This window comes from Pavona decussata, unplaced genomic scaffold (genome assembly GCF_977016875.1).
Source record: "Pavona decussata unplaced genomic scaffold, jaPavDecu1.1 SCAFFOLD_68, whole genome shotgun sequence".
In the NCBI taxonomy this organism is placed as follows: Eukaryota; Metazoa; Cnidaria; class Anthozoa; order Scleractinia; family Agariciidae; genus Pavona; species Pavona decussata.
The window spans coordinates 487,544-513,284 of record NW_028145487.1 but is presented as its reverse complement, the minus strand read 5'-3'; the positions used below and the strand labels follow the sequence as shown (position 1 = coordinate 513,284).

At 38.6% G+C, this 25,741-nt stretch overlaps 2 protein-coding genes and 2 long non-coding RNA genes across 10 annotated transcripts in view; 1 reads left to right on the top strand and 3 right to left on the bottom strand.

The window, feature by feature from the left end:
- The window catches only part of LOC146477862 (cGMP-dependent 3',5'-cyclic phosphodiesterase-like), a 56,995-nt gene extending 48,221 nt beyond the window's left edge, over nucleotides 1–8,774 (bottom strand). Inside the window, exons 1-4 of the mRNA XM_085112959.1 lie at nucleotides 8,550–8,774; nucleotides 8,146–8,235; nucleotides 5,923–6,029; nucleotides 4,134–4,240 (exon numbers count right to left, since the gene is read on the bottom strand). Of these exons, the coding sequence (XP_084969085.1) occupies nucleotides 4,134–4,240; nucleotides 5,923–6,029; nucleotides 8,146–8,235; nucleotides 8,550–8,678 (433 nt within the window). The 5' untranslated portion in view covers nucleotides 8,679–8,774. The remainder of the gene's footprint in view (nucleotides 1–4,133; nucleotides 4,241–5,922; nucleotides 6,030–8,145; nucleotides 8,236–8,549) is intronic.
- On the bottom strand, nucleotides 384–1,306 carry LOC146477863 (uncharacterized). The gene is made up of 2 exons (XR_014865286.1): nucleotides 1,103–1,306; nucleotides 384–587 (listed from the first exon to the last, which is right to left on the bottom strand). It is a non-coding gene; the product is annotated as an uncharacterized LOC146477863 (long non-coding RNA).
- Nucleotides 8,775–18,753: 9,979 nt separating the features above from the next.
- LOC146477859 (uncharacterized) overlaps nucleotides 18,754–25,741 on the top strand; it is a 39,123-nt gene continuing 32,135 nt past the window's right edge. Inside the window, exons 1-2 of the long non-coding RNA XR_014865280.1 lie at nucleotides 18,754–19,008; nucleotides 20,938–21,054. This is a non-coding gene — a long non-coding RNA (uncharacterized LOC146477859). The remainder of the gene's footprint in view (nucleotides 19,009–20,937; nucleotides 21,055–25,741) is intronic.
- The window catches only part of LOC146477860 (QRFP-like peptide receptor), a 32,371-nt gene continuing 28,400 nt past the window's right edge, over nucleotides 21,771–25,741 (bottom strand). For all 7 annotated transcript variants that reach the window (XM_085112942.1, XM_085112943.1, XM_085112940.1 and 4 more), the window contains one exon: nucleotides 21,771–24,463. In XM_085112942.1, the coding sequence (XP_084969068.1) occupies nucleotides 23,008–24,312 (1,305 nt within the window). In that variant the 5' untranslated portion in view covers nucleotides 24,313–24,463 and the 3' untranslated portion in view covers nucleotides 21,771–23,007. The remainder of the gene's footprint in view (nucleotides 24,464–25,741) is intronic.

The window sequence follows — 25,741 nt, the reverse complement described above, 5'->3', positions numbered from 1 at the left end:
AGCGTAGAATTATCATAGTTCATGTGTTTTAATTGTAGCATTTGCCACTGCAAATGATTTCATGGTCAATACTTCATATATTCCTGCACCTAACTATATCTGGATGGTTAATTACATGCATTACACACAATATAAATTTGTCATTCACAGACCGTATTCCACAGCCAGAGCTACAAACAAGTAACAGCAAAAAACAATTTCACAGTACACTTCTCAGGAAAGAAACATTCAGAAAATGGCTTTGTCTTGAACTATGTAAAGGTTCAGGGGAAGTGCTAAATAAAAAAGAAAAATGATTGGATATTTTGTAAAAAAAAAGATTGATTGTACCCTTGCTGTTTTCAACTACATGTATATGATATCAAGTAATGACCAATACTCCATTATGCAAGTTACAAAAGTTTATTTGGTAATAATTATTGTTTCTCAGTAGGAGTAGCAGAAGTCACAATTTGCAACAAAATCAAATCAGTTAAAATAGAGTCCAACGGTCATAAGTGACTTAGCTTATTGAGCAGGATTTGCTGACTTGACTCTGAAGCTGCACGATTGAGTATCAGCCTTGACAACATTATTGAGCTGAAAATCTGCAAAACAACAGAAAAAAAGTGCATTTTAAGTCAGTTCTTCTGAGTGACCAGTGGTCACTCAGTGATCACTGTGACAGTGATCTGGGCAGTGCCAAGTATACGCATTTAGACACATGTTTCAGTGAGCTTCTCATCTGTAACAATCTTGTTGATTTCTGAGCAAAACAAGGGTATCCAACCTTTAACTCATGGTGCTACAGAAAATATAACCTTATACACTCCATGATGGTGATCATGAACTCCAGATCTTCATGCAATGTCAATCAAACCAAGATCACTAAGTCTTCAGCTTATACCAAGACATGATAACAACCTGGCTACAAATGACTCTGTAAAAACGTTTGCAAAGGCTTTACATGTATAAGGAAAATAAATAGGGAATGTTTACCTTAACAATCTCGAATTTGCAGTTAGCTCAGAAACACATGTATTCGAAATTCCCATAGAAGATCTATAAAATCACACATTTTCATGCAGTCTTTTTCATCAAAGTTATTGATTTCAAAGCTTACCTCTTGCTAAAAGTAGTTATCCACATTTTTTTGCTTGAACCCAACATTTTGAAGCTTAACAGAGGTAAAAATCCAGGGGAAATGTCTCCTGTTTTCTTGAATATTCCGCCTAAATCGAAAATGAAACGGCCTTCTCCGCGAGCCTGCAGTGGCATATCTGCTGACCAAAATGGCCTTGTTCGTGCCCAGTCTACCCAGTCTGAATGAAATCCAAAATGGCTGCCGGTGTTGATGTGACCCCACGTTTTCTTGCTCATTTTAAAAGCTAGCACTGTGCATGAAAGTTGCAGGAATTATGATTGAAAGCATTGTTGTTCTTTTTGGCATCAAATGGAGTCGAAATCCATCGAAGAAGGTCTGAATGTAACATTGTTTTCACAAATGCATTTCAGTGACGTGTACTACATGTATAAAGTCAAGTTTAATATAAGCTTCATTTTTTTTAAAGCTTTTCCTGGAAAGCAGGCCGGTTACAAATACTAATATCAGTTGCTCATCTTGGTTTTATGTGTTTATTTGCCCAATTAATATAACAAAAATAAAGCTCAATCTTGTGGTATAGAAAATAAGTACATTCTTGCTCTTTCTTCCAAACCATTTGTTATTATTGCATACGTAAGCTTAAAGTTTATATGTTTATTGCAAAGAAGTACCTGGTATATGTAATTGTTAGATTGAGCAAAAAAGTGTACATGCAGTAAGTATACATCATGCATTTGTCTTTTTTATATGGCTCAACATTGACGGTGTATACATCAACAATGATGAATACAAATAGTAACTTCACCTTAGATTAGGAAGATGAAGTTTCCCTTGTAAGATCCTCATCAGATCCTTAAGGATCCTGACAAAGATCTTTTACAGGATCCTTCTAAGATCTTTTTAAGAACCTCGTAAGACCCTTCAGGATCCTAAAGGATCCTAACAAAGATCTTTGGAAGATCCTTGAACAGTTCTTACCAAGAACCTTGTAAGATCCTCATCATATCCTTGAGGATCCTTAAGGATCCTGACAAAGATCTTTTATAGGATCCTTCTAAGATCTTTTATAGGATCCTTCTAAGATCTTTTTAAGAACCTTGTAAGACCCTTGAGGATCCTTAAGGATCCAGACAAAGATCTTTGGAAGATCCTTGAACAGTTCTTACCAAGAACCTTGTAAGATCCTCATCATATCCTTGAGGATCCTTAAGGATCCTGACAAAGATCTTTTATAGGATCCTTCTAAGATCTTTTTAAGACCCTTGTAAGACCCTTGAGGATCCTTAAGGATCCTGATAAAGATCTTTGGAAGATCCTTGAACAGTTCTTTACAAGAACCTTGTAAGATCCTCATCATATCCTTGAGGATCCTTAAGGATCCTGACAAAGATCTTTGAAAGGATCCTTTAAAAGATCTTTTTCAAGATCCTGTAGGATCCTAACGAAATCTCTGAGGATCCTGCAGGATCTTTTAGAAGATCTTTGAAAGGATCCTCATCAGGATCTTCAAGAGATCTTTATAGGATCCTCAAGAAATCCTCCAGGATCTGTGAGGATCTTTAAAAGATCCTTGTCTTCAAGGATCTTATGAAGACCTTTGCAGATCTTTGCAGATCTTGGAGGATCTTTGAAGATCTTTGAAGATCCTCTAAAGATTTTCACCAGGGATGAAATAAATGTGATGGTATAATTATTTCTAAAGCCTGGTGAATGAATGAGAATGATGCATTATTCCAGAAAGTGACACAGGCATACTCAGAAAAAAGAAAATTATCCGAGTGCTCCTATCAGGAGTACATAGTTGAACATAAGACCTTCCGATAACTAATTTAGATGTTCCACCACAAAACTGGTCTTCAGAGCGGTTAATCATTTTGTTAAAAAAAAAAGAAAAAAAAAAAAGAAAGGCAATTAATGCACCCCCCCAACCCCCTTATTCTTGTCACTTTAAGACTGTCAAACCAATGATTACCTCCCTCAGTCTTGATATGACCTATGGACTGAAATCATCCAAGACCTTGCAAATGGTACATGTACATATCATACAAGTACAATAATAATATTATTATTATTGCATGGACACTGAGTTTTTATTAATTAATATGAACTTGTTTGAAGAAAAGGGCAACAAAAAACACTGTGACCAGGGAGGAGAGGGATAAATGTGGTCCATGGTCCAGGACAGTGGAACAGCCTAAAATTTAAGTTTTGGTCACTTAAATGAAAGGTAGATTGTGGCAGTCGGGTACATAATGCTCAGTTAGCCGCTTGACTGAGCCTAGTCAACTGTACTTTGATTAGTGCAAGTTACTGTAACTCTCTGGTACATACAGTACATGTATAGTCATGCATGCAGTCATCATATGCTAGAATGTACATTGACACTAAGGCCCAGGGGGGGGGGGGGGGTACTCGGGTACATTAGTTACGGGGAGGTGCTAATGAGGCCAAATTTTGAAACCCAAAAAACGCCCGTCACGCTAAAGAAAACCCAAAAAAAGTCCAGCAGCCAAAAACGTAACCCAAAAAAAGTCCAATTTTTTAAGCATCAAAAACAATAAAAGTACAAAACACCAAGAGAATGCGAGATATTTCATGCGTCCGACTTTATTCATTCCTCGTGCATCTGTCACAAAACTTTGGGCAGACTGCAGTCATTTTTCAAAGTCGAGCGCAATATATGTTTGTTCAGGAAAACCAAAAACGGGAACATCTTGTCTCTTTTCATATCACAAAATAAGGCTTTAAATACTCCAACAAGAACGAAGTATGGTTACTCATCTAACACATCAAATTATTTTCTGCTAATTTTAATTAGCATTTTGTTATTAAAATAACAAAATGCACGATTTTCAACAACCCCCAAAAAAGTCCTTGCCAAAATCTTAAGGGCAAAAAAAGTCCACCGGTAAATTTCAAACCCAAAAAAAGTCCCAAGCCGAGAATTTCAAACCCAAAAAAGGTCTTCGCCATCCCCGTCACTAATATACCCGAGTACCCCCCCTGGGCACTAAGGACTGCCATAAAAGTAACACGTCACTATGCCAACCTCTTTGTTTACTCTCCAGTTCTCCTGCTGAAGGTAGCAATGCCAAACAAGGATCCTCAGTACTGATGCTACTTACAATCACTCGTTTGTTACCATCTATGGCCTCCCTACAGGTGGCAAAAAATTGTAAATAAATAAATAAGAGATCGCAGATAACATTTGAGTGAAATGTTGGATATTAACCAGAAATCAACCCTCAGAGCAAGAATGACACAGATACATGTAGAAGGGAAGGGGATACTATTTGGAATGTTGTTGTAGTCAACTTTGACACTATGATACATGTAAATTACACCAAGTATTATGCATTTTCTGCCAAGTGAGTTTTTCAAAATTGATTTGAAATGAAATTTTTAACTCGTGGTACAAGATAAAGTCGTGTTTCAGTCAAAATGCCAAATGCCTGTTATATTCCCAAAAACATAACCCAGTTAATCTTAATCCCTCAATCCAAAAATACCTACCAGAATCAAACTGTGGAAAATTAAAAACTCATTTTGTGGTATGTAATAATAACACACAATCATATTTTAATTTCAAATGCCAAACAATCATCTGCAGTTGCTAAAAATCCATTGCTAATTCCCCTCCTCACCCCAACTAATTAACCCCCCCCCCCCACCACCCCTCCTGTCTGCGATGGACTAGATCCTAGCATGAATGTTGCATGTACTTCATGAGGTACTGACTGGCACTAATTACTCTGTACAATGTATATACATTTTTATTTAGTTATTTTAGTCAAACTTAATTTTCAGGTCATGCAGCTAAAATATGGTTTACATAAACAATAGCCTCCATTTGGCGAGTAAATATGCTCAGATATTTGTCCACGGACATTATCTGTTCTGAGAAGCAAACAGTTTCCGAGATCAAAGCTCGAGGAAAACTGTGAGCTTCGAGGTGCAGATAATGTCCACGGACAAATCTCTGAGCATATTTTTAAGTCAAATGGGGGCTATTGTGGTTATATCCTTCAAACATCTTTCGCAACATGTAGCAACGAGCTTGAGTATTTGAACATTTAGTTTAAGATCAGTTTACCATCAAAAACGTTTAGAGCGTGTATGTTGTTTTCTGATACTGCTTTATCGACCAGCGGGTTTATCTCTCCTTCTGTCTCAAAAGCAAACCATTCCCCCATCTTGACATTAATTTTGATTGCAATTTTGACGCACCTTGAAGTTTTTGAAATTGGGGATTATATCAATTGGGGAATATCATCGGATATTCCCCAGTTTTAGCTGGGGTGTATTCGGTCATGTGAGGCATTTAGACCAATCGCGCGCGAGCGAAAATATTTGATAGATTATAATATAAAATATACATATATGTATTAAATGACACCATTTAATAAAAGCTGATTTCCAGTGTTTCTGGGGGGTCATGCAAGACCTAATCAGTGCTGTCATTCCCTTTTCAGCCATATCTGAGATGTTATGTGTGTGAGATTCACACGCATAACAATCTTGTTGCTTTTTGAGTAAAATGACCCTTATACAGCCATCAAGATCACCTGTAAGTTAAGGTTCTTTGAAGGGTATTCCACCGTAAAAGGTGTTATGGCCCTAAATGACAGCTCTGTTAATTATTGTAAAAAGTATGAAATAAGTAGAAATGAACTTGATTTAAAGCCTGATCATGATGCACAAGGGAAAAAATGCACTTCTCCTCTTAGAAAACCAAATCTTGCAAGATTTGAAAGCCTTTAATTTAATACTAGTATTCTATGCAAATAACAGTTTAATAACAGCTAATTAAAATAAACATTCATGTATATATTATATACCTGACAATTCCACTGCTGTGAGGTAGCTTAGGTGTATTGATGCCAGACCTTCCAAGAGCCTCAAGTTCATCTGAATCAGGACTCAACACAAAGACCATTGCATCAACCTGCAAGTACATGTTAATGTGTATTTAAACCAAGCAGTATGCAGGATGTTTGTCCTATGAACCTAGTTTAACGGCCTTAGCTACCACGAGTCTCCTGTAGCTCAGTGGTAGAACATACAGTGTACAAACTAGTAATTGGAAGGTCTTGGGTTCGACTCCTGATAGGAGCTAGCACTTGGATTTTTTTTCCGAGTATGCCTGCATTGTGTCATTTACTGAATAATACATCATTCTCATTTTCATTATACATGTAGTTGCTTTGCAGAGTATATGTAGCTGTCCCCCACCCCTCCCTCCCCCCCCCCCCCCACAACAAAAAAAACTACTTGTGGATGTTGTGCAGTCATCCATATTTCATGCCAGGGTGCACCCAATCAGCTAAATGTCCAGTATTTAGTCTACCAGTTGACAAAATAACTTTTACATGGGCATTGTTCCATTTTATTAAAAATACGTGTTTTGAACCTCATTTAATTCACTGGCAGTAAGATTACATGTAATTAGACTTCAAAACATGACATGATGTGACATGTATGTAATGCATCAAAATGAATTTTCTGAAACTAAAGTACACAAAACTGAGGAATTCACATTAAACACCATAGTTTGCAAACAGCCCTTCAGAGGTTTGAGTAAAAAATATTCAAATTGTTTCTTATTACGCATAATGTTTTGTCCCGTTCAAATAAGAGATCCTTTTTAGTACCTGCAAACAATTAATTATTGAAAACGCACAAAAAAAATGCTAGGAAATTTAAAATATTCACCCTTCTTGTAACGGATTACCAATGAACAACGATGGCGGCTTTGCTTTCGCATCGGCTTTGTAATAGCAATTTTTCTTTCATTCACTATTCAATTGTACAAATCTGTTTGATTATACGCTACATTAATCAAACAATGCAAGTATCTTAATCCCTTATGGCCAATTAACAACGTGTAAAACTTAATATAAACCATTCGATAGCAAGCTTCAATACAGGCAAACAAAGCACTAGGGTTGTAAAAAGCGTATCCAACAAAAATATGGCGCAAATTAGATGGCGTGCGCGCTCTCGGCAATCAATTGGAGGTCGAGATCCTTTCAAGATATTTTGACTGAGTAATTAAAGTCCATAAAAACAACACTTTCCAAGGCACCATAAAAACGCTCAGCCGTCTGTCCTTTTTAGAATTCGAAATCGCAAAGGACACGTACTTCAGCGGTCACCGAAGACAACCAACCAGCAAACGCAAATTGAATTTGTAAAATTTGCATGTTGTGCGGTCCGCCCTATTTACACCCACAACCGACCTTTACAAAGCTCGTAAATGAATTTCCAATCATTTTGTGAAAACTAATTATTTTTGATCTTTCTAAAATGCAAATACACATAAGCGGACGCTGTCAAGTTCTCGAGAATTCGTTCGAGTGTTAAGCTGTTTTGACGCCGCCGAATGTAAATTTCAAGTTCGCGTGCGTAAAGTCGTGCACAAAACAAAAATACTGCGATCTCAAATTACAATTCCCCCTACGCCGGAAATGTTCGGAAATATGATCGCTGTCAGAAGTAAAAATTGGCTCATTTATTTAGCTTCACTAGTGTCAAAATTAAGAAACTTTTGCGGCAACCCCGCGTGCAAACACAGAAATAGTATACGTCCGCATAAATGACACCATGGAGACGCGTTTTGTGAAAGCTACGTAGGGTTTTACAAGCCGAGGTGATGGATTGCATTGTGTTCAAAGTGTCGTTGATGAAATCAGTTTTAACAATTTGCGCATCAGCAGTTCTATCGTCTAATTACTTATTTTCGTGATTTTACGCCGAATAACGATTGAAAGAGAAACGAAATTCTCGGTGATTATTTTCCATCGAAAGTTCAAGGTGCAATTTTTACATCGACGAGCGTCGTCACGACGCACGTGCAAAGTGGGTAGGAACGGAAAAGTGAAATGATTTTCATATTTTTGTACAATTTCAGGAAAGCTTAACTGGAAATTGGTTAAAATAAGCTAAAATTTGAAGATTTCTTATTTTAAAATGCCGACTCCCAGTACGCAAACAAGCTACGTACTATGGGTGGAAACGGGTTGGCAGCACTGTGTGAAATCTATTGCTATGACTTAGCTTACCACTTGCGGCAGAAGCAGATGTATCGCTCTCTCGGCGCTTTCTGTCACTGACTTCAAGCTGCTCGCAAAGGTCAAGCAGGACAACACATCCTACAAAAAAAATTAAATAGAGGTTCTCCATTAAAGATATCAGACTGCTCAATAACAGGGCCAGAAGTGTAGTAGTCGCGCAGTGAACCCAAAAGAATGAAGAGTATTCAATCCAAAAATAACAAATGCCATTTATGAATGTGCCGATTGCAGAAGATCGTGCGGAAGGGGTCGAATTTCCCCGTTTAAGTCACCATTTCAGATTCTAAAGATGTAATTCAGAAGTACGAAAGTGATGACAAGCTTCTGGCTGGAAAGGCTAAATCTATAAATAAGGGTAAACGTGTACTGATGAGTTGACGAGCTGTACTCACTTGCGTAGCCACTGACAAGTGCAATGAACATCGCTTCGCTTCGCCTCGGCTTTCCTGCGATAAATTTCTCAACATATTTACCACAGACAACAAAACCGAAGCTAACATATCAAGGGGCACAAGAACCATTCTTGGCCCAGGGTATATTTTGAAGCATAGAATTTGCTCATCCACATCGCTAAGCGCTTTTCAGAACATAACAGCATCAGTTAATACTTATGCAAATCAGCGCTCGTTTCTCAAGCCTAAGCTGTTACTCCAAATATGGTAAACAGCTCGCGAGTGCCCACACCTGATTGGTTGAAGAAATTGGCGCTAAATTTTTCTGTCAAAGATAAATGTATTTCTTTTCATTTCACTTTCATTTTCAGACGTGAACTTCAGTCAAGATCACCGAAATTAAATCGCTTTTGTGGCGTTTTTGAAGCTTTCTGTCACTGTAATTAATAACATGAATACAGCAGTTTCCACGAGGAAAAATGTTTCTGTTAAACTCAGCATTTGTCAAGAATTAAGTAATATTCCAAGCGTAAGCAACTAAATTAAAAGTCAAGCTTACTTTTTATTGAAATTTAAGATATTCAAAAATTTTCATTGGGCAGAACAGAACACTTCAGGAGTAATTTATTTCATGTTAATGTATAAGCAGCGCTGCTTTCCCACTTTTTTTATATATCGACCTTGTTTTATTTGACGCTTTCTCAGTTTAATTTCTCATTTATTTTCGGAAAAAATTGAGTCGTTTCAGTTCTAAGCCGTTTTGAACATAAAATATTCCGAGCAACTTTTCTCGCAGTTAAAAGATAAACACTCTCTCGACCGGCTAATGGAAAGCACTAAAAATCAAGATTTTAATGATGCATGATTGATTCCGACATAACATATCATTGTCACAGCTTTCGCTTCGGTGAAAATCCCTTTTAATTCTTGAGTAATACCCTCGCCGGCGTCTGATTAATTTTTGTAGTAGGAGTAGCTGCTGTTTTCTTGTTGTATGTTAGTTAGTTTTATTTTTTCTTTGTCACTTTTTTCGGCATTTTCTAACGACGCGATTTTTCGGCAAACTGAATAAGTAAGGATATTTGAAAGCTCTTTGCATGACAACGATAAGTTTCATCACTCGTATTAAATTAACATACAGACTACCACATATTAGTCATTTCATGCAAGTGCCTTTCCGCGCACAGTGACTTGGCCGTTCTGTTCTCTGACTTCGAAGAAATGTACTTTTCCCAAGGGGGCGTTTTCATCTGGCACGCGACCCATCCAACAATTTCATACATATACATGTACGGTATTTTAGCTGAGAAGAACATCGACTGAAAGGCCTATGATCAAGAGCGCCCTCCTAGCGGCTCAAACAATTCCAAGCGTGACCATCCAGCCCCCTTCCCTCAACATCCAGTCCCCTCCGGAAATTTTTTCAGCATTAATGTATCATTTCTCAGTTCGGACAACTGTGCAAAATACCCCACTGATGAGAGAGGTGGGTTGGCAAATGTATCCAAAATCCCACGGAATGGCCGAGAAAAACATGCAAAAAACTGTTCCACACGTGGCAAGACTAAAATTAAATTTTTGCAAACAAGCTAAAAAACAAAATAAAAATAAACCCCCATTCACAGCATTACCGCTATTGCTATGCCGAAAACAAGCTGTCTCTTCCTTTTTACAACCAAATATGATTGTCAGGATTTTAATTTTTGATAACAGCTTTCATTGGATAGGCCCTTATCAGTGCGATGCTTTGTTGAGTTCACGGCGTTCGCCACGTCTAGACTTTGCGGAGACAAAGAATACAAACTATACAATGCGACATAACTTTTTGTAATTACATGCGGTACTGTCTTCTTAAGGTAGGTGCTTTACTCGAGCAGTAAAATATGTGAAGCCAGTCCCCATGCCTTGGCTAGAAACAAAATGCCTAATGCCTCACAACAAGGGGATCAACAAAATGACAAATTCCCAACAAATGCCAGGGAGGAAGAGTGGGGGGAGGGAGGGGTGGTGGTGGGGGGTGGCCATGCTTGGAACACTATAATCACTCTTTAGGGCTTCTTTGTTTTTCCACTTTATTTTGTTTTTCTTACTTAGATAACTGGCTTACGTAAATGGAATGGCTGGAGGCGAAGTATAGAGGATGACGTATTGAAAAACTACGTCTGTAACTTTTTACCATTTTGTTTTACGTAAACCTTTGATATTAAGGTTTTATTTGAGATAGCTACCAGTTTTTTTTTCAAAACGTTCAGCGTTTACGCCAATTCTTGACGTACACGTTTATTCACATGCTTTTAACAGCCAAGTTAATGTCTGATCACGGCCCACGTTAAAAAGTGCGCCACGTTTAAAATTTTGCCACATGACGGTGAGGCATCAAAACCGTTAAGATAAACGTATGCCCGGTTTTCTACTCTCAACATTTCGCCGTGTGCAGCTGAGATGTACGAGGTCAATACACTGAGGTTCTAAGTGCCGTGTACGTCAAAAATTGGCGTAAATGTTGTATGTTTTAGGGGAAAAAAATATCTCAGACAAACCAAAGGTGCAATGACCAATACAGCTAGCGACACCTCAAAAACTACGGTAACCGCCAGCTGATCATGAAACGCGCGACAAGTTTGCTTAGAAAATGAAGTTAGACAGTTTGTTTGTTTGCTTGCATGGCGGTTTACTTGTTCTGTCCCGTTGACTACCGACTTTTTTCTGACTAAGACGTACGCTAGCTAGGTTACTGCTCGACTGGTAAGAAACTCGGAAAATAGTGCGTGTAATTTGTTGAAGTTTGTAGGCGGTGAATATATGCTCCGGACCGACCGGCGACTTGGCCAGATGAGTGCACTTTCAATAAGGCGAGGTTCTGCGAGATAAATGAAAAACCCTTATATAAACAGATACACTAAGTTCACAAAGCCAAGGTTGTATTTATCTTACTTCTAAGGGTGCAATTTTTAATAACATCCATTCAGCGTTCTTTCAAAAACAGCTGCTATAGCTTTTCATATGGTAATGAATCACTAGTCACAAACTGATGAAAACCTTAAATGGCAGTAGCTATAGTTAGGTGGCCTTGGCAGAGGTGCACTGATGTATGCGAGGCGATTTCAGTCGATTGAAGTCGATATCGGAAATCGAAGTCAATCGCAGATTGCTATCGATTGATATCGATAATCGATAGTTCAACCGATCTCACAGAAGTTTTTCGATTGGATTCGATAACAATCGATGGTCCGATCTTGTCATGGCTTCATAGGTAGTTTGCATTCTAACTATTTTTCTGGACTGAAAACATTGGACTGAGTACAATGGACCGGTCTTTATATTTTATAGATTATAGATTATCGATTATCGATTTCTCTATCGACGGGATACAGTTTCAGATTGTCAGAATTTTGCGGCTGGTGCAAGGAAGTATGATCACATTACGATGCTAAAGGAACTCCATTGGTTGTAGGTTGCTAAGCAACTGGAAGTTAAAGACACTTGAATGGCTTTTAAATTTATAAAGGGATTAGCCCCACCAGCCTTGTGTAATAAGTTTACGACAAGAAATACTAGGAATAAAGATAAGCTTAATATACCATTTTTTTAGATCAGCTACAGGTCAGCGATCTTTCTCATATAGGGCTGCTCAGCTCTGCGGAATGACCTTCCAGAAAGTTTAGCAAACATGGAGTCATTTGATGTTTTTAAGAACGCGATTAAAGGACGGGCCCTTGACGAATTTTTAAGCCATTGACACTCAATAGGTGTATTTATGCGTATTTTAAGTTTTTAAATAGTATGGTAATGTTTTATCAGTTTTGAATGTTTATTTTAGATTTCAATTGTTTACATTAGATTTTATTGTAATTGGCATGTGAAAACCCATTTTGATTGAATGTACCAATAAAGCTATTATGCGCAGTAAAACTATCTGTATGCACAGTATAAGAAAGCACCATAGGGCGCGTAGCGTAAGCTGTGAGCCAAGCGAAACTTAAAATAGCACGTAAATAAATTAATAAAATATATATACATATATAAAAAAATATAAAATACATAAAAATATTTTAAAGTCATAGTCTGAAAATATAAAATATATAAAAGTCATAGCCTATATAAATATGTATAAAAGTCATAGCTGGTCTATCCATGGCTGGCCTATCAATCTTGGTATTCTATTATTATTATTATTATTATTATTATTATTATTACTATTATTATTATTATTATTATTATTATTATTATTATTATTATTATTATTGTTATTATTATTTATGGAGAGTGGGGGGAGGGGAGGGGAGGAAAAATATATTGAATAATCATAAGTGCCCCCCTCCCCCCCGCCCCTTCTTTCATTCGATAATTTTATTTCGACAGGCCCTACCCCTTTCCCAATAAGTCGTCGGAGTCCGTACTGCTTGGTGCAAGGAGGTTGAATCACCAGTGATGTATGTTAAAACGAGCTCTATGACTTCATAGGCTATTAAACTAACACAAACATTTGTACGGTGGAAATGTATTCCAGCCAAAATCATTCACTAATAAAAAGCAAACTGTGTTAGGTTGGAGATGGATGGGTATAAGTCTTCATCATACAGTCGACTCCCGATATCTCGAACCTTCAAGGGAAACTGAAAAAGGTTCGAGTTATGGGGAGTTCGAGTTATCGAAGGTAAAATTATATAGAAAATGACCTCAAAGGAGAGGAAAATTGGTTCGAGTTAGCGATGGTTCGAGTTATCGGGAGTCGACTGTAGTTTGAAATATCCATAGAATTAAAGAAGACTACTGGTCAGAGTTTATAATTTTTTCAACTGTCAATATCCCTCTTCCCTATTTGGATCCTTGAAATTAATACATCTAGCACAACATTAAAACAATGACACCCCCCCCCCCCCCCCCACGCACACACACACTTCTTTAATAGAAAAACAATAACCCCCTTCTTACCGCGCTAAAATACCCTTGACCAACCCCCTCCAATTATTTTTCCATGCCATCCACCCCCTTCTCCACAGATATGGACCGGTCCCTCAATATGGCGAGAACAAGTTGTCTCATCCTTCTTACTTCAACCAAATAGGATTGTCATGCACCGATCAAGATTTTAATTTGTGATACTTGGCAACCTTCATTCGATGAACCCTTATTTTCGATGCTTTGTTGAGTTCACCGCGCCACGTCTAGACGTGGTGGAAACAAAGAATACAAACTACATAGGCTTCTAATACACATAACGTTTTGTAATTATATGCAGTACTGTCTTCCTAGGGATAGTTATTGACTCGAGCAGTAAAATATGTGAAGTTACCCATTGCTAGAAACAAAATGCCGAATGCCTCACACACTAAGGGCATCAAAAAAATGACGATTTCCCGACAAATGCCTAGGAGTAAAAGAGGGAGGGGATGGGGGGGGGGGGGTGGGGGATGGCCATGCTTGGAAGACTCTAATCACTCTTTAGTACTTCTTTGTTTTTCCACTTTATTTTGTTTTTCTTACTTGGATAACTGGCTTACGTAAATGGAATGACTGGAGGCGAAGTATAGAGGCTGACGTATTGAAAAACTACGTCTTTAACTTTTTACCATTTTGTTTTACGTAAACCTTTGATACTAATGTTTTATCTGAGATAGCTGTCAGTTTTTGTCAAACCGTACAGCGTTTACGCCAATTCTTGACGTACACGTTTATTCACCTGCTTTAAGCAGACACGTTAATGTCGGATCACGGCGCACCGCGTTAAAAAGCGGTAAGCCACGTTTGAAATTTTACCAGATCAGTGAGGCATCTAAACCGCTAAGATGTACGTATGAACTCTCAACATTTCGCCGTGTGCAGCTGATATGAACGAGGTCAATACACTGAAGTTCTAGGCGCCCTCTACGTCAAGAATTGGCGTAAACGTTGTACGTTTTGGGGAAAAAAAAGCTCAAAAAAATCTCAGACAAAACAAAGGTATAATGACCAAAACAGCTAGCAGCATCTCAAAAACTATTACGGTAACCACCAGCTGATCATGAAACGCGCGACAAGTTTGCTTAGAAAATGACGTTGACAGTTTGTTTGTTTGCTTGTATGGCGGTTTATTTGTTCTGTCCCGTTGACTACCGACTTTTATCTGACTGAGACGTGCGTTAGCTAGCCTGGCTGAGAAAACTCGGAAAATAGTGTGTAATTTGTTGAAGTTTGTAGGCGGTGCAGCTGGTGCCTATAATATATTATCAGCTCCGGACCGGCAGCTTGGCCAAGATGAGTGCACTTTCAATAGGGCGGGGTTCTGCGAGAGAAATAAAAAACACTTCTATAAAAAGATACACTAAGTTGACAAAGCCAAGGTTGTATTTGTCTTACTTCTAAGGGTGCGATTTTTAATAACATCAGCATTCTTTCAAAAACAGCTGCCATAGCTTTTCATATGGTAATGATCACTTTCACAAACGATGAAAATCCTTAAATGGAGATACGTATATAGTTAAGGGTGGCGCAATGTGTCCGAGGGATTTCAATCGATTAAAATCGATATCCGACATCAAAGTGTATCGAAGTGAATCGCCAATTTCTATCGATAATCGATAGTTCAACCGAACTCACAGAAGTTTTTTGATTGGCAGCGATCAACAGTCGATGATTCATCTTGTCATGGCTTCATCGCTAGTTTGCAGTCTCGTTGTTTTCAGAATGAACCCTTACATTGACTTTTTTTAACGCCTTCAATTAGTAATTCGTGTATGTATTTCCTTAACACCGCCTGCCTAGATTAGCTCGCTATACTATTTGCAGGCGGTGTTCATTGTAGGTAACTTTTTGGAAAACTTAATGAACTTGAAACTTGAAAACTTGACACTCCCATCATCTGTAGGTTAATTCCCCTTACTGACTGCCATATTTTTTTAAAGTAGTCCACAGATTTTGGTGTTACATCAAAATCAGGATGTCACCTGTAGTTGATGATTTTCTTTATTCTCATCAACTGTCTGGTTAAGAATGTATTGATAATGTAAAGAGAAATTACATATTGATCACTCTTGGGAGTGAAAGGGTTAAGGATACAACTATTTCTCTGAACTGAAGATGCCGGGGCTGTTGTTTCATAAATAATGCAATTTATCAGTCGATGCGAAATTTTTGGCCCAAAGGGATCACAGCTGCTTTAATTGCAGGCTACTGAATTATTTTTTTCTTACGTTTCTTTCCTAATCTCGCTTCCTGGCTGGCTATGCCACAACGAGACTAGAGGGTTGTACACACCCTTACTCGCTCGCAGCTTCTTTCGACATCCGGCGTAAACTACACTGGCTGAAGCAAAGATAGACTGAAAAGGACCACAATATTCCTGTTAGTTCTGTGTTTTTTCTTACTTGGATTTTGTTGATAATTAATTCAGGTTGAACTCTTGCATGCTATGAAGATTCAATGACGTAATAAAACCATACAGACAAACTGTGTTACGCCAATGTTTTCATCAGTGCAGCGTTGTGCAGTGATCTTATCGAAAGACAAATATTGTTCCGATGAAAATCGATAGTAAACGCCCAATCGATGAATCAGTCTGATCGAGTTCTATCGGCAATCGATAGTAATCGAACTCACACCTTGTTTGCTGAAGATACTGAAATATCGATTGGTATCGATTGTTATCGATTATCTTCTTATGGGTTGACTACCCCTGGTGTACGGTTCTAAACTTGGTTTCCAAGTGCCACCAGAACTGTTCCTGATTGCAACGACTTTTTGGCACGGTCAACCTTATTCCGGTGATGTACTATGAGCCATGAAACTAGGTCAAAATAACATTAGCCGGTCTAACGAACAAGTTTGCACGCTAATCACGGCTACCGGCAATGTTTTTAGAGCGAATTTTGTCTGAGTAGTATTTCATATGTCGGCTGTTTAGACATGGCCAATAGATTTTTATAAAGGTGCACGGCAGATGTTCCAGGCTACGCTGGAAAAGTACAGTGGAACCTCTCCTTACGGACACCTCTTTAATACGGACACCTCTATAATGCGGACACTTATCCCTGTCCCTTTGGTGTCCGTAATAAAGAGGTTCGACTGTACCTCAGTTGACGTCATTATTTCGCGTAGTCTCGCTGGTGATTGCGTATCAGGTATGTCAAATGTGTGATAGTCCTGCAGGGTTTACAAATTCTGCTGACGCACTGGTATAAAAATAGTCGCCAATGAAGTAACGAATTTGATTCCTAGTGAAGTCCAAGGTTTCCCTATGACGCACTACCGACTGAACTATGGAAGAATGTTTCAAGTCTTCATTCAATACCAATGCTCTCGATTCTGATTAATGTTTGTTTTCTGAGAATTTAATATGCATTCTGTGGCATTTTAACCTTATAAGCACTCATTAAATCAGACTTTATCCTTTGATCCTTTAATTCCTCGTTTTAATGAGGTTGACACTTGACTTTTTAAACCAATAAAACTGAACCTTTACTCGGCGGTTGTTAAACCAACAAAACGAACAAATAAGCGAGCAATGATAATAAGTTAACATTTCCACTGAGTAAGTCTTGATTCTATCTTTCTCATGACTACTTTTTTGCAACGAGCTGTTATCGGCCGTCGAGTTTTTTCTTTTTTTTTTTTTAGGTTTGACGCGAGAGAAGAAAGGAAGCATATGGGAACTAAGATGGAACTGAGAAGCTGTACTTAGCCAGTTTACTAAGGCCCAAATCAGACGCCGAACTTAACTCAAATTAACGTCGGCCCAAATCACGGCGAAAATCCCGCCTTTTGATTCAGACGCCGAACTTAATTTACTTGAAGCAAAACCAATCGAAATGTCAGGGGTTTTTTTTTTATTGTTTTTTTTTTATTTATTTATTTTTTATTTGAAATACGTTATAATCGTTTGTGCATTAGATTCGGCTCATGAAAAGTTCGGCGTCTGAATCAAAGCCGTTCCAAAGCCGAAATTCCTGGCTGAGCCAGGCGGGAAGAACGGCTGAGCCGTTCCAAATTGAAACAGCCGTTCTCAACTGATTCAGACGCCGAACTTTTTATGTACTGAATTTGAGGTATTAGGTTCGGCTCATGAAACGTTCGGCGTCTGAACTGGGCCTAAGGCCCCGTTTATATGGAGAAAAGCTGTCCCGGGTAGAAGGGTCACCCGCCTACCCGAGCTACCCTGGGCGAGCCAACTTTTCCTACATTTCCTTACAAAAATTTGCGAACCGTTTACATGAGAAACAAAAAGTTGGCTCGGCTAGAAGGGTGACCCGCCTAGCCGGGTCACCCTTTTGCGATGGTGGGGTCACCCTCCTAGCCGGGCCAACTTTTCTCCATGTAAACACTTTGGCTCACCTAGCCGGGTCAACTCCGTCAAGGCGAGACAATCAGAGCATGCGCGAGCTCTGTTGTCATTGGGAATGAGCGAGTTCAATGCCACCGACTTCAACGCCGACAAAGTCAAATTATATGAAAAGGTATATAAATCATTTGGCGTTTAGTGTTATCAAGTCATGCCACAACAAACGCTTGTATCTCAGTTTTGTGTGATTACGGACAGGCGAAATTCAACGCGAAAAGAAGTTGAAGTGTCACGCGGTTAGATTCAGTCAACCACGACTTGTGTAGCCTTCGCAAACCGATTTTGCCCGGCAAGCTTTAACTTCAGAATTGTTTAACTTGGTTTCAAAAACCATAGGAACCAGAATTTCTTGGGTATAAAAAGCCAACGTTTGTAAACTTAAGTAAAACAACCGATTTGATTTGCAGACTTCGAGGCGGTTTTTTTTTTCGCATGTTTTCATGATCTCTAGACGGTCAGCTCTTGGCTCGGGCAAAAGGGTCAACTTTTTTCTCATATAAACGCTCGCTAAAGTTGACTCGGCTGGGAGGCTGACCCTCTTGCCCGGGACAACTTTTCTCCATATAAACGGGGCCTAAGTTATCGCGCAGCACAACGCTAACGGTGAAAGCGCAAGCACAAGAAAAGGAAAAAAATATTCTTGTGGTTATGCTTGCGCCGAGGCCGTTTTCACGATGAAACAAGCTGATTCTTATGCTTATGCTTATGCTTGCGCTGATGCTTGGATCGCTTGTGAAAACCAAGTGTTAGGGAGCTGAGGGAGCAGTTTAGCAACGAGGACGGCGAAGGCGCATTTTGGAAACCAAACGGGGAGAATTTGAAAACTGATGTTAGCCTCATTCCGACCTACTCTGTGTCTGTCCATAGTTTTATTGCACTTGGATGATAATTTATTACAAAACCAGACAATTATTTTTCTCTTTATGTCAACAGACGAACATATTTTAAAAACTACCGTTGGATCCCGTGCGAGTGGTGGGCAGGGGGAGGGGGGAGGTGAGGGCACTGTTTGCGGCAGACTGGTACCGAAGTTCGATTGATTTTCCGAGGTTTTCAAGACAGCTACCTCTGGATGTTTCTAGATCTGATCTCTCACAAGTTTAATGCAATGGTTGGATTGCCGTTTGCTGATCCTTTAAAGAGGTAAAAGATGTTATTTGTTCCTTGATTTTTCTTAAAAAATTAAAACAGTGGCAACGTGGAAACACAGAGAATGCACTTCGAACAAAAGTAGTCTTTGCTTGCGACTCCCTCTTCTTTTCTTTATTTATGGATCACTACTGCATTGCAGCTCGTCAATATTTGTAACCGATTTTACTCGAATTCAAAGTGGTGGAATCATACACAAGTGGAATATAATGCATGCACTTTGATGAATGAATGTTGTCCAGTGCAAAATGTGAACGATGCGACCCAGTGGAATTATGGGTTCATCTAATTTTTCGTGTTTTTGAACTTTTTCTCTCGTCCGCAAGAAATATCAGCCAAATTTTAAGCCTTAAAATCCGCACATCAGTGCTTCTATTTTCTATTAAGAAGAATGCAAATAAGTTCATAGATCAAACGTTTGCCAGAAAGCTTTTGGGTCTTCTCATTCATGATTTATTTTCCTTTTACTTGACAATGTTTCTTCAGTGGAGTGTATATTGAATATAAGACTTATAGCTTGGCCTTTGGGGTTGAAAATCTGTCACAAAACACTATTGAATATACTTCTAAAATTTGTAATCTTCCTTTCAAGGTATCAGGTGTGCATGATCAGTCGATTCCAGGAGTGCGCACCCAACACACCCTCCCCCTAGTACTGAGTAGTTGGGCATTTTCCCTCATTGTTTGCACCAGGGATTAGGCATTTGAAATGATAAATCTGTAAAAAGCTTTTCTCAGGAGGACAAAATTGAGATAGTAGATTCACAGATTCAGAACCACCGGTCACTGGAGCAATACAAAGAAATCAGACTTATCTGAGACTTTGGCTTGAATTAATATTCATTAGAATGAAGGTATCCCCAGAAATGAATAAATTAACTTTTAGCTGTACCATGGGACATCTAGACAGTTTGTTTGTCCACTGATGGCACTTGCCAGTTAAAGTGTTTCCAAGAAAATCCTCATTCCCAGAAGCCCATGAGTCGCTAGGCAGTCTGCTGGAATTGATTGATGCATATGCTATATCTTTTTTTTTGTTGAACTTTTTAGCCATTTTGATTTCCTCTGTTCATCATAACTGAAATTAAGTTTTATCTGTTCCTCTCCTTGATGTTTTTGCATTGAATCCCCAAAGGACAATAACTTAACATCTGGTTCTAAATACCTTTGTCATACATGTATGTTTTGTTTTTGCTTTCAACCGCTTGTGGTTTTGATCAAGGTGCTGAATCTAAAAAGAATGTCATCAGAATTATTGTATATTGTATTGAGCCACAAAGTATGGCAGGAATTATTTTTCAGTTGAAACTGAATATCGTTTTTGATTTAAAATATTGGTGTTTCTTAGGTGAAAATCATAATTCAAGTCACTGACTCTCAATTCAGAACCTTGCACCTTGAAGGGTCTCTCTTTTTGTGTGTGGGTGTGTTTCCAAACATTTCTGACAAATATTCAAGTCATTTTTAATGAGTCTCCCTTCTCTCCCTTGGGAAATTAACTTAAGGACAGTGCCTACTATTGTTACTGCGCATACGTTCTGCGCATCTCGAGATACTCAGGTTTCCTATGGGTGGTGCCTATACTAATACAGGGATATTTTTGCGCGGTTTAAATCTATGCGGAGAAAGCAGAACTTACCTAATGCTCTTGGATGTCAAATGAAAATTGGGGGTAACCATGCATTTTTTCCAGAGATAATTAAGGTTCAATTTAGGAAAATATCCCATACATTACTTTATATTTTAGTGTTTTTTAGAGATATTGTTGCTCTGAAACATGCGTGGTTACCCCCAATTTTCTTTTTAGATTTCAATAGGCCTAATGCTAAAATCTGCTTTTCCCGCATAGTCATAAAATCGCACAAAAATACTTCGGTATTAGTAGGCACCGTCCTTAATTAGTTTGCAACATTCAATTCACAGGGATGGTGCAGTGGTGAGGGTCATTTGCCTCCAAGCATTATGTGGCTCGGGTTCGATTCCTGGAGTTGACACCATGTTTGGGTTGAGTTTTTGTCCTTTCTTGAAGGGTTTCTTCAGGTAATTTCCAGTTTTCCTCCCTCCACAATGCCATTGTAACATTTCAAATTCCAATTTAATCAGCTAACTACTTTAGCGAGTCTCCCCAATTACAGTGCGACGCGCCTTACCGTGGCCACCCAACAAACTTTTTTTACAAGTTAGCCAATCAGGATATGGAAATTTGATTAATGGTCATGCCTCCTTGCAAAATCCAACAGGCAAGTGATGTAATATGTCAAAAACGAGGGCGAGTGCTTTATCACGGGTTCCAAATACCGAGAAACAGATGAAAGCACGAGGCCGCAGGCCGAGTGCTTTCATCTGTTTCGAGGTATTTGGAACCCGTGATAAAGCACGAAGCCCGAGTTTTTGACATGTCTTCTCAAATGAAACAATAAGAAATTAATCTCATTAAAATGCAAATGTTTGATCTCAGATGAAAAACATGTTTCATCTCAGATGAAAACCTGGTGGTGTTTCATCTGGTGTTTCATTGGGGTATCAAGATTCATCCACCTGACCGAAATGGAGGTCATTTATTGGCTTTTGACTGCATGAATTATTAATGAGTTTGAGAAGCAACAACGAAAAACTGAAAACATGTCATTTTATATTTTATGGCTAACTTGTAAAAAAAAGTTTGTTGGCTGGCCACAGTAAGGCACGTCGCACTGTAACAGGGGACTTGTGCCCAAATATAAAATTTGAGACTATAACCAGAGTTATTTATTTTATTTTAGATAATGACTATATATGCTATATCAATTGTATGCTTACTGGCTGTGTCTGATCTAGAAATAACTTTTAAGGTGGAGTACCTATGGAATAGGGAAGGAGTGGGCCTTGCACTCTCTTACTTCATCTTTACTTGTTATTATATTTTCTCAAACGTTGTGGCACCTTTAACTGTTAACTGATGCCCTTATACTAGATTGTGTTGTGGTATGGCTTCTTATCTATTGAAACATAAAATTATTTAGTATTGAAATGTAGTTAAAACAGCTTAGCAGGAATACTTTATGAAGACAGTCTTATGTCTTGGTGTCAACATTTCAATTTGTGGAATGTCACATTAGAAACTGTTCAATTATTTTCACTGTATGAGTACGATCCCTTGTCAAGGCCTTCACACTCAGTACGCAATTAATGTGGAACTGATAAGGACATCAGTTGTGGTTTCGTTTAAGGATAAGTACACGTCATACGTCAGACTATGTTTCCAAGTAAACGAAAGGTAAATAACTATTCAATATCTTGATAATTATCAGGCATCTAATAATAGGTTCGGGAAATTCCCCTCATTTCTATTCTAAATAATGGGGCTTGTTTCTCCTCGACATCAGCTTCTGATAGTCTTAACAGTTCACTTGTTTAATGACGTAATTATCACGGGTTACTAATGAAACCTCTACTTAACAATTATTCCACGAGCGCGCGTTGGATATGATATGATAACACCTCGTTGGCTATAATCATCTCATATCCAACAAGCGCGAGTGGAATAATTAAGAAATATTGCCAGATCTTGCTTTTTTTGGCTTTGCAAGAACAACCAGAAGACAATTTAATGGCCGCCGCTATTTCTCGGGCATGGTACAATGGCTCATATACCATGGCCGCTAAGCCAATCAAATGCCTGGAATTGCATTATTCAATGATCTAGTTTTTAATAATACTTGATATATCTACTGCAAAAATCCATGTTAAAGGCTCTTATCTCTTAACTTCAAACCTGGGCAAGAAATCGAAATGAGACTAGACGGTCCCAGACAATAGGTGCGGGAACACACACCTGATAAATGGAATTTCCTGACATCTACATGTATCAGCCCGCTCAGTAAATCACACTTGGGTTTTCTTTTTTCCGAGTTAAATGCAGTCGTGCGAGAAACATATAAACCGCTCTTTGCATCGTTCGTTCCGCACTGGAAGTGAGACTAAGCATAAGTTCTCCACCAAAAGAAAGTTCTTCTAACTCCAGCTTAAAATCCTCCATCTTCTTAGACCAGGTTTCTTTCGTTCTTCACTTGTGGAGTTGCTATTACCAGCTTGTGATTGAGATCGTTCCATGATAGGTGGCATTGTGTTTGTGTTTACGCGAAACCTGTTCGAATTTCCTTGGAACGAGTTGCCGGCCAGACTGCCAAGCCTTCGCGATTTGCCGTGTCTAAGACGACACAAAGCCTTGATTGTTTTTCCGTACCGTTCATCCAAAGCGCCATAACACAGTGGGTTCAACGCATTTGGAAACCACATCAGCAAGTAGATGTACCGATAGAATATCATTAAGTAATTCCATTCATAAGCAGCCGGAATATTTGGTATTACGAGAAAAAAAGTAGAGTAAGGAACGTAACATATGACGAATATAGCAACAACGACAGCGAGCATCCGTAAGAATTTTTTTTCGAGTTCGTTTCTTTTCCGCGCGGAAGACTGATCAATGCTGCTTTTTCTTGAAAATATAGACTTTGTCCTCGATATGGTGCTTTGAAGTGATATTGTTCCTCCACTGTCTCTTCTTACAGTCGAACTTTTAATCGAATCCCGTCCCAATGCGAGCGCCATCTGGCGAAGTTTGTAAGCAATTGCGATGTACAAGATCACTATAATGACAATAGGAAGGGAGATGTTTATTATGTACTGAAATATGGTGTATATGTTTTGATAATACTCTTGTTCCTCTTTAGTTCTACCAGGAAAGACCTCGGTGCACATGTAGGCAATTTCGCCGTTTGGTTTCACATAAAGAGGCCTTAACTCTCTGGCGCCAAACGAAGGTAGCACGCAAAAAAATGCAGTGAGCCAAGTCAGTAATATAACTAGAGCTACTTTGGACTTGCTCATTTTTGAGCGAAACGGATAGACGAGGACTAAGAAGCGATGAATAGCGATTGCGACAAGCGTGTTTGTAGTGACAATGTACAGCATAGTTAGGCTGGGGTTGACAAGTTTACACATAGCCCATCCCATGATCCATTCGTTGTTTTTCCAGTCCATTACGAGTATGTAGGGCAAGCATAACATCGTTCCAAGGTCAGATACGGCCAAGTTTGTGATAAGAAAGTAGGTGCATGTGCGCATGCGCTGGTGACGGAAAGGAATGATGCAAACCGTGACGTTACCAGCTATTGCAAATACAAACAGCAAGGCGTATATGACGTAACGAATTATCTTTGAAAAATGCGGTTCTTCAACGAAGTAGTATGCAGTCTTTGTAGTTCCGCTGATGTTTGCCTCAAAGGTTGAGTTTATTTGGCTGAAATTCACGACCATATTGATGAAGAATTACGCAGGTGAACTCAAGCTTTAGAATTGCTTTTAAGTGCTCTTTAGGATCCAGCAAGAGTTCTAGTTCATTGTCGTCTCCTTCTTGGTGTTGCTGAAATGACTAGTGTCTTCTGTAATCCGGAAAGCATCCGTCAACCTGTGTTAGGTAATCAAGATTTTTTGCGTTAACGTCTGTTCTCTAAAAACCTCCTTATTTAAACAGAAGCCGGAAAAAAGCTAAAAGAGTCAAAGCTAGGACCAGAACTGAACATTTTAAGGTGGCTCCGAACTCCTTCCATACGAGTTGTTTTTAAAATTTGCAAAAAGTTGCAACTTAACATGCTGATCACAATTCAATAGAAAAAAATTGGGGGTCACCGAGCTTGTTTTTGAGTTATAATCACTTAATGCTCAAATAACCGGGCTATTGCGTGTTTTTGCCACGGTAACCTATGAAATGTATTTACAAAGTGACCATAACTTGTTAACCAATGTTTAGGCATTCATTTCATTTCGTTATTGTCGTATCAAATGTCGTACCAAATGATAAAGAGTGGTAGTAATGATCCACCAAATTCTAAGTGCTGGGAAAGGCTGAAAACCATCTTGAGCCACCTTAAGGGGGGACTTAACGTAAACGCCATTTTACCGCACTTTACATGGCTTTAATGGAAATATCTCGTTCACGTTTCAAGCGATCCAAAAACTCTATGTTCATTCTGTAAATCTATGTTGTTGGGTGTTTTGCGAATTCTGGGGTGATTTTGGGGTATATTTGGAAGGAAATAGTTTTTCTAGAAGGATTGGTTAAATTAAGAGAAATAAGAAATATTGAAGAATTAGTGAAGTTTTAAAATAAGAATTTGTAGTTAATAATTAATAGACGGATACCAAGTTAGTCCACTAGCAACCTGGGGTGCTCTTGCGTGAGTATCAACTGTTTGTTAGTGTTCCAAAAATCATTTTCTTTCTTCTATCCCTTCTTAAAACCACTTCAAATTTCATTCAAATTTCGGGTTAAGTCCCCCCTTAAGTCTTAGTCTCATGGGACACGATTCACGTTTTAAGAATGCAACTAAGTTCGGCCGGGAGTCAATTGCTTCCCAGAAAGCAGATTGGTCAATCGTATCTTCTTTGGTGTTATGTTTTACTGGTAAAGTGTTTTTTTCTTCAATCGAGTGCGTTTAAGTGATCTTCTTCTTCTTCTGGCGTAAATTTAATAACAAGGAAGCTGATTTAATGAGCGTCATGGCCTTTTAGGCCTTCTTACCCTTCTCACTTTATTTCCTTAGTTTCTTCTTTTATGATTTGTAAATAAATAAATGAATGAATAAATAAATAAATAATCATGAGAATTAAGGATATGATCCCCCAAGGTGAATTTTCTTGATATTTGAATAACTTCTCTCTAGTACTTTAATAAGAAAGTATGGGA